The sequence below is a fragment of the Crassostrea angulata genome, chromosome 1 (assembly GCF_025612915.1).
Source record: "Crassostrea angulata isolate pt1a10 chromosome 1, ASM2561291v2, whole genome shotgun sequence".
Taxonomy (NCBI): Eukaryota; Metazoa; Mollusca; class Bivalvia; order Ostreida; family Ostreidae; genus Magallana; species Magallana angulata.
Genome location: NC_069111.1, coordinates 49,562,228 through 49,581,440, shown reverse-complemented (window position 1 = coordinate 49,581,440; position 19,213 = coordinate 49,562,228). Strand labels below are relative to the sequence as shown.

The 19,213-nt window shown below is 35.2% G+C and overlaps 3 protein-coding genes across 3 annotated transcripts in view; all 3 read left to right on the top strand.

Moving 5' to 3' along the window:
* The first annotated feature begins 6,691 nt into the window (after positions 1-6,691).
* On the top strand, positions 6,692-11,317 carry LOC128172042 (uncharacterized). Its single transcript, XM_052837816.1, has 3 exons — positions 6,692-6,838; positions 8,948-9,085; positions 11,064-11,317. The coding sequence occupies exons 1-3, from the start codon at positions 6,760-6,762 to the stop codon at positions 11,279-11,281; spliced, it is 435 nt and encodes a 144-aa protein (XP_052693776.1). The 5' UTR covers positions 6,692-6,759; the 3' UTR covers positions 11,282-11,317.
* The window catches only part of LOC128172065 (uncharacterized), a 170,813-nt gene continuing 159,779 nt past the window's right edge, over positions 8,180-19,213 (top strand). Inside the window, exon 1 of the mRNA XM_052837840.1 lies at positions 8,180-8,192. The gene's annotated coding sequence lies outside the window, so the exon portion shown is untranslated. The remainder of the gene's footprint in view (positions 8,193-19,213) is intronic.
* Positions 11,566-17,253, top strand: LOC128172033 (uncharacterized). The gene is made up of 4 exons (XM_052837806.1): positions 11,566-11,646; positions 13,410-13,734; positions 16,559-16,714; positions 16,804-17,253. Exons 2-4 carry the CDS (start codon positions 13,518-13,520, stop codon positions 16,947-16,949), a joined length of 519 nt encoding a protein of 172 aa, XP_052693766.1. The 5' UTR covers positions 11,566-11,646; positions 13,410-13,517; the 3' UTR covers positions 16,950-17,253.

Genomic DNA, 19,213 nt, shown 5'->3' with positions numbered 1-19,213 from the left:
ATAAATTATAGGTTTATCGACTGTTAACTATAGTTTACGAACTTCAAACCATAGTTTACGATTCGTTAACTATAGTTTTCATCCGTAAAACTATTTTTAACGGTTGTAAACTATAGTTTACAAATGATAATCTTACTTCGAACAATACGGTCGAAGACCTTTGGTTCGAGTGGCTGGTATACCAGGAACCGCTGACGAAAACACTAGTGACAAAATTCTGGAGGCAGTCTCGGCAGTTGGTATCCCTCTACAGAGAGAAGATATAATTGTGTCACACCGAGTAGGCAAACCAGATCGAAATCGAACACGCCCAAGACAAATTATTGCCAGACTAAAGTCGGTTGATCTTAAATTTCATCTCGTCAAAAACTCGAAAAAATTCAAAAACAACCCAAGTACTAGAAATGTGGCCATCAATGAGGACCTGACCAAATACCGGGATAGAGTCTTGTTCCTTGGCAGGCAATTGTGCAGAAATCACAACCTGAAATCGGTTTCTTCCTCCAATGGCAAAATTAAAGTTTTCGATCTCAACAATCGCGCCCATTACATTCGGGAAGAGGCAGATCTAATTCAATTCGGTCACGTGATAAACTCTGATTAAACATCACCATGTGTATTACAGCTACCTTCCACACGTGTATATTTGTGTAACCAATGATCGGCATATTGTTATGTGCAGTTTTGTTGACTCACGTTCACACGCTCGACACTCAACGTTGGGTGTACAAATATTCTGTAAATATTTACTACATGCAAAACACAGCCTTTGTCTTCAATAACTGTGTTTCGTTTCTTACTATTTACTTTGTGTTGTCTATTCTGTTTGTGCTGAGTTTGCTTTACTCAAAACTCTCGGAAAAAGCGGCTCATTTTTTTGTATTTATATTCTATTGTATTTATTTTCTGTCATATTTTTTTGTATTATATGTTTTATACTTTTTGAACATTTTCTCTGTCATGCTAATAACTTTACACACACTCCTGATTTTGCAATTTATTTAGAAGCAAATATTTCTTTCGATTGCAGCCCGTTTTTTTTCATGTTCAGTCTATCACAAGATAGATAATGGGTAACTCGGTCGAGCAGTATCGAGCTGCAATCGGCTTGTTTTATTTTAGATGTAGAGGTGTATCAAAAGTTTATTTATTTCTGAATTCCCCACTTGCAAATTTTCTGTTTCTTTTTTATTATCTATGTAACTCATTTAGCCACCTATTATTAAGCATAATGCAAAATTCTGTGCATATTAATTTTTTTTCCAATTTTTTATGTTTATCCTTTTACTACTGTGCGGAGATATTGAACTTAATCCAGGTCCTTCTATTGTAAATATTCTGAATATTCTACATCTCAATATCCGCAGTATCAGACACAAGTTAGGTCATTTAAACTACTTTATTCACGACTTTGATATACTATGTTTCACCGAAACCCACTTAGATCCCAGTGTTAGTAACGATAACATTATTTTAGACGGTTTCAGTCAAATATTGCGTAAAGATAGAAACTGTTTTGGTGGTGGTGTAATGATTTACCTTTCGGATCAAATACGTGCTACTAGACGTCCGGAATTTGAACCCGCTGACGTTGAATGTATATGGGTAGAAATAGACAACCATACCTTTAAATATTTTCTTTGCTGTCTATATCGCCCACCAAATTCCGATAGCAGTTTCTGGACTAAACTTTCCTGGAGCATAGACCAAGTAGGCGAGCACTCAGATAAAATAATTACTGCTGGTGATATCAATGTAGATCTCCTTACTGTTCCACGTACGCACATTATCCTTGAAATTTCTTCTACGTACAACCTTGTTAACAATATCCATGAACCGACCAGAATTTCACACACGTCGAACACACTTCTTGACCCAATTTTCACTAGTTTACGAATCGGGTACACTAGTAATGGACTCGTCCGTTAGCGATCACAAAGCGACATACATTGCACTTTCGTCAAGTCTAAACTATAATCGTTCTTACAAACGTAAGGTATGGATCTACAAAGATGCTGACTTCGATAAATTAAATTCCTTAATTCAACATTGCGATTGGACAAACATTATTACGGAAGCTGACAATGTTAATATAGCAGTTGATAGTTTTACCACAAAATTTCTTTCGTTTGTTAGGGAATGTATACCGGAACAAACAATAACCATTCGGCCTCGTGACAAGCCATGGTTTGACTCTGTATTACGGAGAACGATCAGAGTTAGAGACCGACTGTGTAACAAAGCAATTGAAACGAATAAAGATTCTGTTTGGTCTGCGTATAGAAAGGTCCGAAATTCAGTTAACAATATGAAAAAACACGCTATCTCAAATTACTATGACAATATAGAAACGTATTTAGATGATTCAAGCAAAAATAATACTAAGTTATACTGGAAGCTGATGAAAGACTCATTTCATATGAAGCTTTCAACGGAATTACCACCTATTCAAATTTCTATTGTAAACGGTACAACCAAGTATGTTTATTCAGATTTTGGGAAGATCGAATCTCTTAATACATATTTTTCTTCTATTTCTTCTGTAGACAATAAGAATGCGGCTTTACCTAATATGTATAGTTTATGTAGAGAAACACTTTGTAATATTTATATAAATGAACAAGAAGTGTTAGACATTATTTCAATATTACCTGTTAATAAAGCAATTGGTCCTGATTTGGTTAGCCACAAAATGTTGAAGGCAACCCTTTTTACTATTGTAAAACCACTTACATTGTTATTTAATAGATCACTTGTTGATAATACTTTTCCATGTTTTTGGAAAATTGCTCACGTTATTCCTCTATTCAAAAAAGATGATCCGTCATTGGTTTCTAATTATAGACCGGTATCTTTGTTATCATGTGTTAGTAAAATTATGGAAAGAATCGTTTTTAAACATGTGTACAACTATTTTCATAGGAACAATTTATTTTATCGATATCAAGCCGGTTTTTTACCAGGTCATTCCACTGTTTATCAACTATTAGAAACGTATCACAGCATTGTTCAAAATATTGATGAAGGTAAATTTTCATGTATGATTTTTTGTGATCTGTCAAAGGCATTTGACAGAGTATGGCATAGCGGCCTATTATTCAAGTTACAAACCTATGGAGTATGTGGAGATCTTCTTAAGTGGTTTTCTAGTTACTTAAGTCAAAGGTCCCAAAAAGTTATGTATAAAGATCTTTTGTCAAGCACATCAGAAATTTCAGCAGGTGTACCCCAGGGATCTGTATTAGGACCTCTTTTATTTTTGATATATGTCAATGATGTGGCGGTTAATATGTTATCATTGTGTAGATTATTTGCTGATGACAGTTCGCTTCAATACTCTTCAAACAACATACTTAACATTGAATATATTTTAAATCATGATTTAAAAATTTTGGAATCGTGGTCCAAAAAGTGGCTTCTTAAATTCAATTCATCAAAAACTAAGGTTGTTTTTTTACTAAGAAGCATAACTCTGTTTTACCTAAATTATTTTTTGAAGGCGATAGACTAGAGTTTGTCTCGACCCATCGCCATTTAGGACTTTTATTATCGCAAAATCTCAGCTGGTCTGAATACATTGATGGTATTGTAAACTCTGCATACAAAAAATTAGGACTCTTAAAAAAACTTAAGTATAAATTGGGTAGAGAGCATCTCTCTAAATTATACATTTCATTCATTAGACCTACCCTTGAATATGCTTCGATTGTGTGGGATGGCTGTTCTGTGCATGATGCAGACAAACTTGAAAAGGTTCAATTGTGTGCTGCACGAATTGTCACTGGGTTGCCAATTTTTGTACCAAGGGAAGCGCTTTACTTAGAAACAGGGTGGGAAATTTTACAAACTAGACGATACATCGCCAAGATGAAAACTATGTTCAAATTTAACATGGGGAGTCTCCCTGATTATTTATGTGACATTATTCCTAATAAGAGGGAAAATATATCGCGATACAACACACGAAACAAGGATCAGTTTAATGTACCTAAGTGCAGGTTAGATTTACTTAAAAAATCATTTGTACCCAATGCTGTCAATCAATGGAATTCACTAAATATAGAAGCCAGAACAGCCACCTCAATCAATTTGTTTTGCAAACATATGCCTAAAGTTACGAAACCCCCTATTTATTTTTCTTTTGGTAAACGCTGTACCAACATTATTCATACAAAGCTGAGACATAACTGTGTATTAAACTATGATCTTTGTAAACGTAATATTATAAATAATCCGTTGTGTTTATGTGGTAAAACAGAAGATGTGTATCATTTCTTTTTTTCTTGTAAAAAATACTCTAGAGCGAGAAACAACATGTTTGATCAATTGTTTATGTTAGATTTAGTCAATATTGATACTGATTTACTTTTATATGGCAACAATAACCTTCCTTTACATATCAACAAAAGCATTTTTGCTTCTGTACAAAAGTTTATAGACGAATCCTTGAGATTTAAATAATATTTCTTTGTGTATATCAATATTATATTCTTTTGTTCTATACTCATATGCATGACAACTATTGTTACATTTAAGGAGAGGAACTTGTAAGCTGTTAGAACTTGTTTCTGATCCTTTTGTTTATACAATAAAATATGTTCAAAACAAAACATAATCTTAGTTTATCCGTCTGCAATTAACGTTAACGATAGATTTTGCTGATAAAGATATATTCACATCTGTAAACTACTATTTACCTTCGTTAACTACAGTACCGATCAGACCCAACCTAACACCAGAGTAAACCCCAACTAAACCCCGGGTTTACTTTTTGGGTTGACTTGGGGCTTACTCTGGGTTTACTTTTTGAAAATTTGGGTCCATTCGGAGTTTACTTTGGGTTTACTCTGGGTTTACTTGGGGTTTACTTTGAAATTGCTTTTGAGGTCAACTGTATGCACTGAAGTGTGAAGCAGACTAGTATTTTATCTTACCATCCTACTGCCTGTAATTGCTACCCTTTGTATATTCCGAATACACAGTTAGCGTCTGCTTTCAGGGGTATACTTCTGACTGGATTTACTCTCTGTGTCCACTCTGGGTTTACTCTGGGTCCACTCTAGTAAACCCAAAGTAAACCAAGAGTAAACTCAGAAAGTAAACCTCGGGTTTAGTTGGGGTTTACTTTCTGTTAGGTTGGGTCTGATCGGTACTGTATATTTGAGAATTGTTATCATAGTTTCACAATCGTGAAACTATATTTATCAGATTAATTATGTTATGTAATCGCAAATGGTTGTTTTCACTGTTAATTATGGTTTTACACTTCTGAAAAATAAATGATTGCGTTAACTATTGTTTACAGATGTGAAATATAGATTTACGGTGTGAAATAAAGTTTCACAGATGATAAACCAGGTTTATCGACTGTTAACTATAGTTTAAGAACGCTAAACTATAGTTAACAATAGTTCATTGTTAACTATAGTTTACGAACCGTAGACTATAGTTAACGATTCGAAAACTATAATTAACGATCCGTTAACTATAGTTTACATCAGCAAAACCATAATTTACGTTTGTAAACGTTAGTTTACGAATGATAATCTAAGTATATCTGTCTGAAAATAACGTTAACGATAGATTTTGCTGATAAATATAGATTCACATCTGTAAACTATACTTTACATTCGTTAACTTAAAGTATATTTAAGAGCTGTTAATCAAAGTTTCACAATCGTAAAATTATATTTATCAGATAAACTATGTTTTGCAATCGCAAATGGTTGTTTTTCAATGTTAGTTATAGTTTCACAATTCTGAAACATTGATGATCGCGTTAACTATGGGGCAGATGTGAAATATAGATCATCGACGTTAACTATAGTTTTCTGTCCGTGAACTATAGTTTACAACCGTTAAACCTAGTTTATCGACTGTGAAACTATGATTAACTCATTTTAGTGAATTTGGCGTGCCATATCCGTGGGCCTCTTATTAATAAAAAAAATCAACTTTCCCGTCAAAAAAAGTACCACACTGCGGTTATCTACTCAAGAAGCCCTTTGATTCAAAGCATGTAAATTAAACTGCTGTTAAAAGTAAGAATGGGATGATAAAGGAATACAAAATGACAATGTATTCTGAGCAAGAAGCGATGACCTTCAGTGAACGTTGCGTTATTGAACTATAAACTACGAAAACCAGGCTGTCATAATAAACTGTGCGATATAAGGAATAAGGAATCATTCTTTGAGTATTATGAGGTGATAATTTCGGTCGGGGCGTGATCAAATCCAATAAAGCCCGAAGGGCTTTATGATAGATTTGATCACGCCCCGACCGAAATTATCACTCATAATATTCAAAGATTGATTCCTTATTACTTATATTTATATAATTTTAAGCCATCGTACGATTAAATCTTTAAATATAAATAAGCCAACCCCGCCGGCACCTCAATTTGGCGTCATTTGTATTATGGGTTATATAGTACAAAATCGATACGTAGTGTTATCACAGACAAAGACACTGGATAATGTATATATACAAATATATTTACATTTTTCCAAAAAAAAATAATATTTTTCATACCGTTAAATTACATTTTTAAAAGTAAGAGGGCAGTTCCTTCAAAATCAAATTTCTATTTGTCAATTTCAGAAAACTGCCGCGAGAAAAAGTAAGAGGCACCCCCCGCCCCGATTCTACATACCTTCAAATGCTTGATGGGGACTGTCGCACAATACTCCCGGTCCGGTCTAAACCACTAGCATTATAAAATGTGGCTACACCTGTGACGTCACTGAATTAGCAACCATGTGGAGAGTAGAGGCAGCGCGAATTTTATCCTTGTGCTTACCTACCTTTTGCGTGATATTCTGCCTTATTACTGGTAGTAAGTGACCCTTTTAAAATACGTATAATTTAAGTTCATTCATTTTAATTCATTATATGAATATGAAAGGGGTGGCTTTCGTTGTTAGTACATGTACTTACGAAGATGGAGAGCTATAGAAAATTTGACATGTAACTTCTCTTCACCCTATCAATTTAAAATACGTGTACGAATTGTCCATTTTTTCACATGAGTCGGCAATCTTATCAATAATTTTTTTTTACATGTATTATTAAAAGTAAATAAAGTAAAAACCTACTCACGAAGCGACAGCTCATTGCAAGGTTTTCACTTGAGTGAGCGAAGCTCATGGCTAGATTTTTACTTTTAAAAGTGAGCGAAGCTCATGGCTAGTTGTTTACTTATTTGACTTAAGTTATCCTTGATTAGATTCCTGCGACTCCTGTGATTTGTTTGTATTTTTTATTATCTCGATCCGTGTGCTTTTTTCGCCACCTTCTTCAACCTGACAATATAAACACATTATAGTTTGACCTGTAGGCCTAATTCCTGATCAGTTATTTCTATCCAGTGTTTAAGTTTCTGTCAACATGGCGTCAATGTTATTGTATTGTAATCTTGTGTTCTAACTTATTAATGAAGCCAAGACTTTTTACTCTCGCGCGATTTTCCCCTCGAAAATATAGACAATACCCCCCCCCCCCTTACTGTAATATCATGTATATTTATTATACTTTCATGTTAAATACTGAAATCTGATTGGTTTAGACGCAGTTGATAATTAATATACTATATAAATAAAAAGAAATATATAAAAATTATAAATATGATTTAATTATAAAAATATAATATACTTTCATGTTAAATACTGAAATCTGATTGGTTTAGACGCAGTTGATAATTTGTTTTGTTATACTTTCATGTTAAATACTGAAATCTGATTGGTTAAGACGCAGTTAATAATATTTACTATTACCCTCAGCGTTAGCAACGCACTTGGCAACGGGTAACATTAAAAAATGTTACATGCGCGAAAATTATGCGCGTACGGTTCGCTGTAGAATTCACGTTATTCCTATATAAAAGCAGTAAAATTTTCTTAAAAATTTTAAAAAAGACATTCAGTATAACAAAATAAATAGTGCCTGTTTGGGAGGATAACAGTTGAAATTGACACCCTCGAAAACCATTGTCAACCTCCGCTTCGCGTCGGTTGACAATGGTTTTCTCGGGGTGTCAATTTCAACTGTTACCCTCCCAAACAGGCACTATTTATATACTATTCCCCTCAGCGTTAGCAACACCCTTGGCAACGGGTAACAACGAATTGTTTCATGCGCATAAAGTATGCGCGTACAGTTCCCCGTAGAATTCACGTCATTTCAATTCAAAAGCAGTAAAAATTTCTCTAAAATTAACACATTCAGTATAATAAATTAATTAGCGCTTGTTTGGGAGGATAACAGTTGAAATTGACACCCCTCGAAAACCATTGTCAACCTCCGCTTCGCGTCGGTTGACAATGGTTCTCTCGGGGTTTCAATTTCAACTGTTACCCTCCCAAACAGGCACTATTTATATAATATCGTCTTACACAGTCCTTGCAAAATCATATAATGTTTTCCCGTCCATTTCAATAGAGGGGGGGGGGGGGCTACGGTTCCGACGCCTATAGCTATAACATATTCATGTCTTTACAAGCCATTTAAAAATCATGTGTATATGTGGTAGCGTCAGGCATATGGCATATATAAAAATGTCTTTCCTAGTCATAGGAATATTGCAACCAATACGATATCATGAAATGTTTTCCCAGCCATTTCAATAGTTAAAGTCCGAAAATTAATATCTGACGATTTCCTGGCTTTTTAACGGTTTTGAAATTAATCATGTCAGGAACTGACATGTTAAATATCAAATTCTTCCCCCCCCCCCTTTTTTGGGGGGGGGGGGGGTCAGTCATTACATTTCACGTACTGCTTTTATTTTACCCATTGAAATAGCATGTACCTTTTCAGCCATTGCAATATCAAATAGTTTTTAACTTTTCCAAGTCATTGCAATTTTATGTAATGTTCTTCCAGCCTTTGCAATACAGTAATGTCTTCTTGAGAAACTGAAATATCATGTACTTGTTTTATATTCCAGCCATTGCAATATCATGCCACGTCTGTAACTCTAACGCGGACACGGCATGTGGTGAAACACTGAGCGGGGACTTCAGCAAGGCGTGTGCTTCTAACGGTATAGGCTGCAGAAAGGCCGTCATAGAGGACCAATTCTACGGTATGCCATATTGTCTTATTATACTTTCATGTTAAATACTGAAATCTGATTGATTTAGACGCAGTTGGTAATCCGTCCTATTACCCTCAGCGTTAGCAACATACTTGGCAACGGGTAACACAACGAATTGTTACATGCGCGTAAATTGACACCCCTCGAAAACCATTGTCAACCTCTGCTTCGCGTCGCTTGTCAAAAGTTTTTTTTCGGGGTGTCAATTTCAACAGTTAACCTCCCAAACAGACACATATAATAGTCTGCTGACGACAGTTTTTAATACAAAAAACCAAGTTTTTTTAAGCTAGCTAAACTTTTAAGTGTTAACAATACAAAGGAACTCAATAATTTAGGAAAATATTTGTCTAGCGCTTCCAAAATGAGAGCGCAGCATTGTAATAATACTACAGTTTAAGGTAGCTCGCGGGTTTACATGCTTGTGAGAAAACCTACCTCGAAAATTTGTTCACGTGATTTATAGGTTTCAGAGTTTTATTTCTAAAATTTATTTGAGATTTGTCTGCGCGGTAATAATGTTACCGTGTTTTAATTACAGTGTCATTAATAAAATCAAGCAACGCCATTTCAATGAAATATATAGTAAAATGCACATCTTAGTCGAAAAACGCATTACAAAACTGTGCTCCAAACTTTTAAACGATTCAGACGAAATTAATTATACTCAGCACAATAACAGAGGAGATAATTTTGAATCAATTCATAAAAAATAATCAGTATGTGTTCTCGGCCAATTTTTGGCAAAACAACTTTGAAGATTTAAAAGATTTCTCAAAACCGTATATTTTCATTACGACGTAAGCCCGACGTCATTATTTCCTTACGTCTGAGAACCCAAAAATTGAAATGCATTACTTGACAACACTAGCTGATTAACACATTTTATAACATGTAAATACTAATTATACATTATTGTGAATGTTATCAAATGTACAAATGCTATTAATGTAAGGCTGTAGAGATACAGAAAATTGCTATTTTTGTTTTTATGAAACTCTGAGTCAATCAATGCAAAAAAAAAAATGCCAGGAAACTACTGAAATAAAAGTTTGTAATCGTATAAAATAATTAGCTCAAGCCAAAAGAATTTTAAAAATTTTGATCGGTAGTTAAAAATACGGAAGTAATAATTGTAAAAAAAAAAAATAGCAAAGTTAATGCATACGGTTCAATTAATTTACTTGTCTATTTTAAAACATGATTCTAAATGGAAAAGTTCCAACGCACACTCATACTCATAGAACAAAATGTGACAATTTATGTGACATCTTTAAATTTTCAGCACTTGATGATAATGAATGTTTGTATAAACAGTAATAAACTGCATTTAAGTTTTTTAATATATTTCCTTTTATGCTTCAAAATATCTCATTTGTCATTTTGAAAAAAATGTAGACTATTAGTTTACTATGACGGTCAACTCTTTACGTTGATTCCTACTGTGGCGTCAGCAAACCCGCGAGCTACCGAGTACGTTAAGCTACTTATCATACATTTATGTCCATTCATATCTTATGTAAGATATGTACATGATTATATTGTCTTAATATGTCCACTCACTTACTACACATTGCACATTTGTATAAACTTTTATATGTATTATTATTTGTATTCCGATGAGTTGTAAAGCTCAAGGATAATAAATTGAATTGAACTGCTGACGACAGACATATGCCTGCAATCATTTGGCGCTTGTAACGTATTGTCGATATATGGATTCACAGGGCTGCATGGTCGTGGCCTGTCTTAGACCATATTGATCTTAAATTTTATAGGAGAGCTCTGCATAAAAATATAGAAAGAGAAGTCAAATTCCAAAGCTTAACTATATAATTTTTTTTACTCAATAACAGTTTACAGCGTAAAAGTTTATATATACAAAAAATTTAAGGTGGATCCTTCAGTAACCAATATTGCGTGTTACGAAGGATTAACTTTTTTCCATTTTAATTTCTATTTATAGGTAACCTGGTAGTCAGAAGCTGCTATAACAATACCTACCACAACCACACCAAACTCTTTGGAAACTTCACCCGTGACACTTGTACCGAGTCCCGCGATCTGCTAGAATGTATCTGTGACACGGATAATTGTAATGGCGCTTCGTTTCCATGGCAACCAATCAGTTCGACCCTTGCATTGGTTGTTGGACTATCCATAGCCTCTAAACTGTTTCATTGAGGTATCATAAAAATAAAATCGTTACAAACAAATATAGATCTGTGTAGTTTATGTAATCTAATAACCGCATACAAGATGTTCACTGATTCTCTTGCATACATGCTCGTCATTTTCAAAGATTCTTCTAGAAAGTTTTAAAAAAGAACGTCTGATTTTCCATAATTTTTTACGTCAGAAATACTGTCGTCTGTTGCATCATCCATACAATAAATGCGCATTATCCCACTTGTATGATACACCATGTGAGCATGCATTTAATTATAGATCACTTGACCCCACTTTACATGTACATTCATGAGTGTAATGAGTCACGTGTAGAGTAGGATAAGTCGTGTCTCCATTACTAACTCCGAGTCAGTCTGCTGGTAAGAAATTCCTTTTATCTTTTGATTACGCAGTAAATCCAAGGTCGGAGTAAATTACTGATTCGGTACTGCGCATTATTTTGATCACCTGCCACGCGTTTCTGATGGAAATGCTAGCCCAGGAGCTAAACTAAGAGTTTATTATGCATGGAATTATTTTTTTTGGTAGAGAAATTTCATTACCGCGGAAAGTCTCTCGCTTTGTAAATCCGTATATGTCAGAAAAACGGGACCACTACAAATTCTCTCTCTCTCTATCTCTCTCTCCAACTATTTCTGCTGACGCATTTTTTGACTTTGATTAAATAGAAATATCAAATCGTGGTAAAATATACGAAAAAGTGCTTGACAAATTCATGAAATACATTCGCGGATCCCAAAATAAATTTCCGCCGGTGAGGGGGTGGTCCGACAGTATTTGAGTTTTTCGGGGGGGGGGGTCCACGGCATATTTTTTGTAATTTTATAATGTAAATTTAAAGAAAATTGAAGGGAGGGGGGCCCCCTAACCTCCCCTCCTCTAGATCCGCGCATAAAATATACAGAAAAACCTCACTGGTTTCGTAAAATTTGCATGAGGACAGGACCGACCACCCACCCCTTTCCATCCCCCACCCCCAAGTATCTAGATCCCAGGACTTTACTCTTTTCTTTTTTATTAAATTATCCTATTATGACATTTTAACTAATTTATACATACATTACCAAACTTACTTAAAACAAACTTTTAAAAAAAACCAGACCCCCACTTTATATAATAGAACAAGGTTGCCAACCTCGTCCGCCAGCTGAGGCACGTTGCAGATGGATATTTGTTAAAATGTACTATCCAACTACAACTACCAGTAAAAATACTGAACACTTGTCTGGCCCGATAATTCCCTTCACTGAATGTCTGCATGAAATGCCCATGAAAAAACATTTACTGTTAAAATTGGGACAATTTTCACCTACAAGGTTTAGAGACGATCCATCTTAATTAATTCAACAAAGTAGTAAAGTCACGGAAATCTAGACACTTGGAAGTAGGGAATAGAAAGTGGGATCGGTCCTGTCTCCAAGCACCTGTACTCCGGGCATAATCATGGCTACGGACATGTTATTCCATGAACCCCCCCCCCCCCCCCCCCCATTTGAAAAAAGAAAAGAATCGTTTTCGAGGGGAGGGGGGATTGGTGAATACATTTTAAGTGGTCATTGGTTACTTGATTGCCGTCTGATGTATGTAATGTGATGTGAACCATAATAAAAATACTCAGTGGTTTTTGCTCAGTATGATATATAAGCAATACATTCGACAGTTATGTTTCCTTGTTAACCACTACACTAGAACGGAAACGCCCTTCTCGGCGTTTACAGTGTTTACGGATTACGAATAAATAACTCTCTCTCTCTCTCTCTCTCTCTCTCTCTCTCTCTCTCTCTCTCTCTCTCTCTCTCTCTCTCAATTACAATGTGAAAACGCAGTTGAATGAAATATGCCGCATTTGCATAATAAAGATATCAATCTTCGGATCGAATCTAACTTTCAAATTTTACAACGCAATTTTGGCACAAAATACGACTAATCAGCCAATATCAAAGAGGGGAATCGTAGAATAAACAATTGTTGAATGGTGAATATGACACACTCGAGAGCAACGCACTAATGACGGGCTGTGTTTCCCATCATCATGTAATATAGCTCAGTGTTATGACAATTTGTCATTTCTTGCTATAAAACTGTTTTACCTATCCCACTGTAATATTCTTTTTAACCCTAGTCTAAACGTAGTGAACGAGTGTCTTAATCACACACACCCACGCGGCCCCGCTGTACATGCAACTCGCCATCTAGAGCTCACTTGGATATTGGTAGTATACGGAGTGAAATGGTCGAACTTGGAAACGCCCCAGCCGCTACGAAAGTAGCGACTGTTTTCATAATAATCGCCTTTGTGGTGTTTTTGGTGGGATTCGGTGCCCCTTATTGGAGGGATTATCCCCTGGGAGGAAACAGCGGCCTCTGGCAAAGTTGTGGGCTCTTTCTTGGACTGGATGGCTGCAGCTACTTCACCGATTTGGATGAAGTGGGAAAAGACTCCTATCGTACGTACTAGTATTGCCCTGATCATTTTCTTTCCGCAAAAATTTGGTAAAATTTTCATCTTTACATCATAGCGGAAATTTATGCTAAAAATTCATATTTTTGTTACATAATGGAAGATCAATAATTTTACCATGTTGACTTGAATTGTGGTGGATCAACTAACTTAGAAACTGACAATTTTTTCTGAATTTAATGAAAATTGAATTAAATTGCAAGATCTTTTAATGCTTTAATTTTCAGCGACTCTTACTTTTCTAATTTAAAAAAAAGATGCAAGGAATGTGAGGAATGAAAGAGGCGGCGGCCTCGACATTCGTTTGTTTATTGTTTACAGCTCGTGTTACCTGCAGGCTCACGCGTTGAAACATCGCCTCCGCGCAAGGTCGATGGGAGGGGTGGAACAAGAATTTTATTTCGTTTTCGTTACATATTTACCTTGATTTTGGTTGAACCTTTAATGGGTTTAACCTGTCGATATGTATATGGCCGCTTCGTAACCCCGCGGGATGGGTGTGCTCCTAGTAAAGATAACAAGTCTTTCCTAACCTAATTACGGAAAAATCCTTCTGCGAAATATTTAAGTTAATTTAAGAGATCTAGAAATATTCTATAGCTACTTGATGGGAGTCTCCATTGTTCTAAGGTGTCCACACACAAGTATGGGGTTTCCTGTGTTCGTGAAAATCGTGTCGGTTAAGATCAAGCCCTTAATGAATAGATCTGACGTTTAATACTTGTATGACAACAAACATGTGACAGAACTAAATTGTTTTGGGGGGACACTGACCACGGAAAATGCGTGTACAGTTGGAACCGAGAGAGAAATAACCAGTGGCGGACGGATCCACAGAAATCAACAATCTACATGTGTATTCTACATGTGCATCAGGCACGTAGCATCAGCCGGGGGGGGGGGGGGGGGGGGGCCTGCCCCCCTCCCTTTTTTCTCGCACCGAATTATTTTCTTAAATTTACATGGTGAAAATTTAATTATCCTGGAGTTGCCCCCCCCCCCACTTTTTTGGGAGTATGTAAAAAATTGGAATATGAATGAGAGAAATCTAAGTTATAAGTTATAGATCCACCCCACCCCGCCCCCACGTACAGAAACTAATTACGTCGTTGTCTGACAACACGATTAGTTGACTGTTTTAACATGCTTTTAAATTCTCAAATATATATGAACAAGCTAAAAATATATACTTCAGGCTAGCATTGACAAAGTCTTTTAAAAGTGATGTAGAAACTAAAATAACCTTATAATTGTAAGTGTGACAGAAGCCAAGTTTCTGCAGTATACATGTACTGGACACATACTTCCATGAATTATTAATTGGTGGAAAACTTTGATGAATTCAAAATCCAAGTGATCTTGGTCCATAAAATTAAATTGGATTAAAGGTCATAAAAGACCAACTGCTTTGGCTTGAACGATATATAATGGTTTAAAGACATGAGATTGTGACCATTGGAAGAGGCCCGTGCAGCTTAATATTAAAAGGGCATTTGGACAGAAAGCATGTAAGGCGCAAACCTCAGACTTAGAAATCTATTCACATAATTGCACAATCTTTATTTAACAAGCATGCTACTGGAGAAGTAAAATGCGGACAAGGATTTTACCACAGGTCTCACTTTGACATTTGACCTCCATTCTTGATTCAAGGTCTCTACACATCCTTAGCCTGCAAGTAACCTTTTAGTAAGTATGAGCAAAGTTGAGCTTAGTAGGGAGAAAGTATGCTCAGGACAAGGAATATTCACGGATGTCCGTTATATGGGTTTTAAGCATGAGCCGGATATTGGGATCGACGAGGGAAAGTCGCGCCAAGCTATGTTGGGCATTGACATGTATTCTCATTGTGTATTACCGACCTTGGACTTTGCTTAGTTAAACTTTATTAATATACATGTAACATCTACGAACTCAGGTCTTAAATCAGCTTATACCCACATTTCCCAGTTTTACAGGGTAAGCGGGTATAATTACGGATCCGCATCTTATAACTATATCGTCGTACACCCCCGCCAGTATGTATTATACTCACAGAATTTAATGAAATATTTATCCTTTTTGTGTACATGTATACTTCAAAATAAGATCAAACATATCGATGTGTTTTCCTTTCAACAAGTGTTCATGCATGACTCCCAAGGTAATCGAAGCTCTACCGGAGTCAAAATGTTTAATCGAAGTCTTTGTTTGCCAAGAGTTTGGATCAAATGAATATATTTGTGACCTAATTCCCATAAGATAAAAAGAATGATGTCATTTTGAAAAGATTCAATTCCGGGAGTGTGCACTTTGTGTTTGTCAGCAATTAAGCTCTCGGTAAGCAGCCAAGCAGCAGGAATGTTCCCGAACGATCGATCCAGAAACATCTCCATCCATTGCCGCCTTAAGAGCTCTGTAGTACAACCGTAACAGATGGCAGAAGACCAGCGACGTCACGTGATGAATTAATATTAAAAAACCCTTCACAAACCTTTATCAATTCGAGAGGGGGGGGGGATTTAGCCGCAGCCTTGACCAGCCACCCCACCCCCACGACAGGCTGTTGGTTTTCATTATCGTCCCCTCAAATCACATTCTACTGATGTCAAGCGTCACTTATGGCAGAGGAAAGCTTCTTTATCAAAAAATAAAGCCTATAATCTTTTTCTGACAAACACGGGCATTATCTGAAATAATACCAAAATCCGTCATCCACCAGGCCACCCCGCGTATAATACGTACTTACAAACTGGATTCCATGCATATAGTAAAATTCTATATAACCACTCTTACAACGCAGATAATACTGTTTGGTTCTTTTGTTTTAGTTCCGGATTGGTTCGAGTCTACGAGAGTGTTCGAAGCCATCGGTCTGATTGCTGCGATCGTCGGACTCCTCTTCCTTGTTCTGTACACGTGTGTGTCCAAAACATCGGGGAATAAAATAGTCGCCTTTCTAACGGCCATCCTTACTCTGGGAACAGGTAAGGCATTCAATTGATGCATCAGGTTAATCAGTCATATCATGATAAAGTTTTGTTTTTTCTTATCGCCCTTATTTTTTTTTTCACAGGTGGTGTTATTATGTTGGGCGTCATCATTTACGGCTCGAAAGTAGACACGGATTACTTACAATGGGCCTTCGCACTCACCACCGCTAGTGGATGTCTCTACGTCATTTCAGGAATTCTTCTCTTTGTCAGCATGTGTTCCAAATAATTGTCGAATTCTATGTAGTTTTTAGACTTTATTTTACCTAAATTTCTGTCAGAAGTTGTCTATTGCGCGTCAACGATGTGCGATTTAAGTGGCGGGAAATACAAAATGCACATCGCACTTTGTATATTATGACTAGACAACCCTGAGCAGATTTTTATGTACTTTAATTGCTTACTCCCTTTTTACGTTTTATATGTTAAATGTATTTTTTACACAGCTGATGTACTTTGATAGCATTCTACGTGTTTGTATATTTGTACGGAAATGTAATATCAGTTCAATAAATGTTGTATAAATATCATGACATCAGCAATAAATTTAATTTACTCTTCAAACCACTGCCTTTGTTGAAAGAAAGTTACTTCAGAAAGTTTGTATACGGTTACCCGATCATTTGTTTCACATTTAAGTGTTTACAATCGCGATAAATAGGTATCACAGGCGACTGACGATAAATAATTTATATAATTATTGCTGTTTTTGAGGTCAATACGATGATTTAGCTACCCGAGAAGTACAATAATCACCGAGCCGGAGGCAAGTTTTTAAATTTTTAAAAATCAAAATCAGAGTAAGAACATATTTATCCTATTAAAAAGTGTATAAATTTTTTTAAACACATCGTCATATCTTACAAATGAAAGAAGATTTTGTAAAATGTCGATTGATCCTTTAAATAAAAATGAAAATTTTTCAAATTAAACAAAGTAAGTTCCTCTGAATAACAGACGCTGTCGTAACATTCTGATTTTCGATTTTCAGGGAACTTTTACCTTTGAGATTAAGCAGTTTTCGGGGATAGAAATATCTCATTTATACTTAAACGAGAAAACGAAATATCATATAATGTTCTGTTTTTTTCTAGATATGTAGTTGAATATGAGCCAATCAGAGAGCTAGGAATTAATCAATCGTATAATAATTCTTTTAGAATTTCTAAGACGTAAGTAACATTCTTTATACGGTATGAAATAATTTGTCAACGCATTTCTTAAATGTCAAAACAATTCATACACGTTTATATGTATGTAGTTAGATCAGACCACACAATCATGAACCTACAATTTGTGAGATGGCTTATGCATAAATTTTGTTTGGGACCTAAAAATCTAACTTGGAAAAGGTTAAGAATGTCCTCTCATCCAAATATACGTAAAATCAAGTTGGGTAGTTCTTGGCGAAAAAATTAAGATGTAAAAGGTTTACCGGTACTGGAGACTAACGCAGAATGAGCTAGACAATGTTTGAGCAGAAAGCTTAATTTAGTTTTTTGCACAGATGACCTGAAAACACCTTTAAACAAGAGGCCACATCGTTCACTTGAGCAACAAAACCATAACTGATTAAATCAGCATTATGGCATCAAATACAAAATATCTTGATAAATTAGTAAATTAGACTTTATTTGAAAATATTTTTTAAATTTTCTTTACACAATCTTAAGATAAACATTGAAAGACTTTTGCTGTTATAGTATTTTTAAATATATTTAAAGATTTATCTTTAGTCATCTTCGCTAGCAAAGGGTTTTCGGTCCACTCCGCTCCCCATAGAAGCTGACCAGAGTTGACCAAGAACTAAATCTCTAGTTATTCCTACGTAAAATTGAATCCCCTCCAAAGATATTACTATTAGATATTTGTATAGCCCCGCCCTACATCCGGTATCATGATTTGAATAAAGTTTGAATCTACATAGATCTCTAAATAATCTTATGTTAAACATTACACATAGGTAATCACAGATTACAAAGATCACCGAGACGGGCATCACCTGTATGAGACCACCTTTATCATATCAAATGAAAATCATAGTAAATGATCTTGGATACTAGTATTCATGGATACTGTAGTGGGATTTGAAACAATATCGTATATCATACGTTAAAAATGTGTTTGATATTCATATGTTAATTTCAAACGGTATGGTAATATACAATTTTAATCAAAATAGAAATATGAAATACGATATTGCATCCTATAATACTATACAATATCGTGCCATATGATATATCATATGAAACAATATAATACTGTAATATATAATGAAACAATACGATATTGTTACATATTACATTGAATCAAGATATGAAATTGTATCATTATGATAAAATATAATATAGTGTTGAATTGTTTAATTGTATTTCATCACATAATACATTATGATTACATAATATTGTATAGTATCACATGATACAATTTCATAAAACATTATACACCAAAATATTGTAACACATGATATTAAATTGTATGATATGATGCCAT

Excerpts from the sequence above, each read along its gene's own strand:
- LOC128172042 (XM_052837816.1), top strand. The coding sequence starts at position 6,760 with ATGTGGAGAGTAGAGGCAGCGCGAATTTTATCCTTGTGCTTACCTACC. Across the intron at positions 6,839-8,947 it reads ATTCTGCCTTATTACTGGTA|CCATTGCAATATCATGCCAC; the intron begins GTAAGTGACCCT and ends TTTATATTCCAG. Across the intron at positions 9,086-11,063 it reads CATAGAGGACCAATTCTACG|GTAACCTGGTAGTCAGAAGC; the intron begins GTATGCCATATT and ends TTCTATTTATAG.
- LOC128172033 (XM_052837806.1), top strand. The coding sequence starts at position 13,518 with ATGGTCGAACTTGGAAACGCCCCAGCCGCTACGAAAGTAGCGACTGTT. Across the intron at positions 13,735-16,558 it reads AGTGGGAAAAGACTCCTATC|TTCCGGATTGGTTCGAGTCT; the intron begins GTACGTACTAGT and ends CTTTTGTTTTAG. Across the intron at positions 16,715-16,803 it reads CATCCTTACTCTGGGAACAG|GTGGTGTTATTATGTTGGGC; the intron begins GTAAGGCATTCA and ends TTTTTTTCACAG.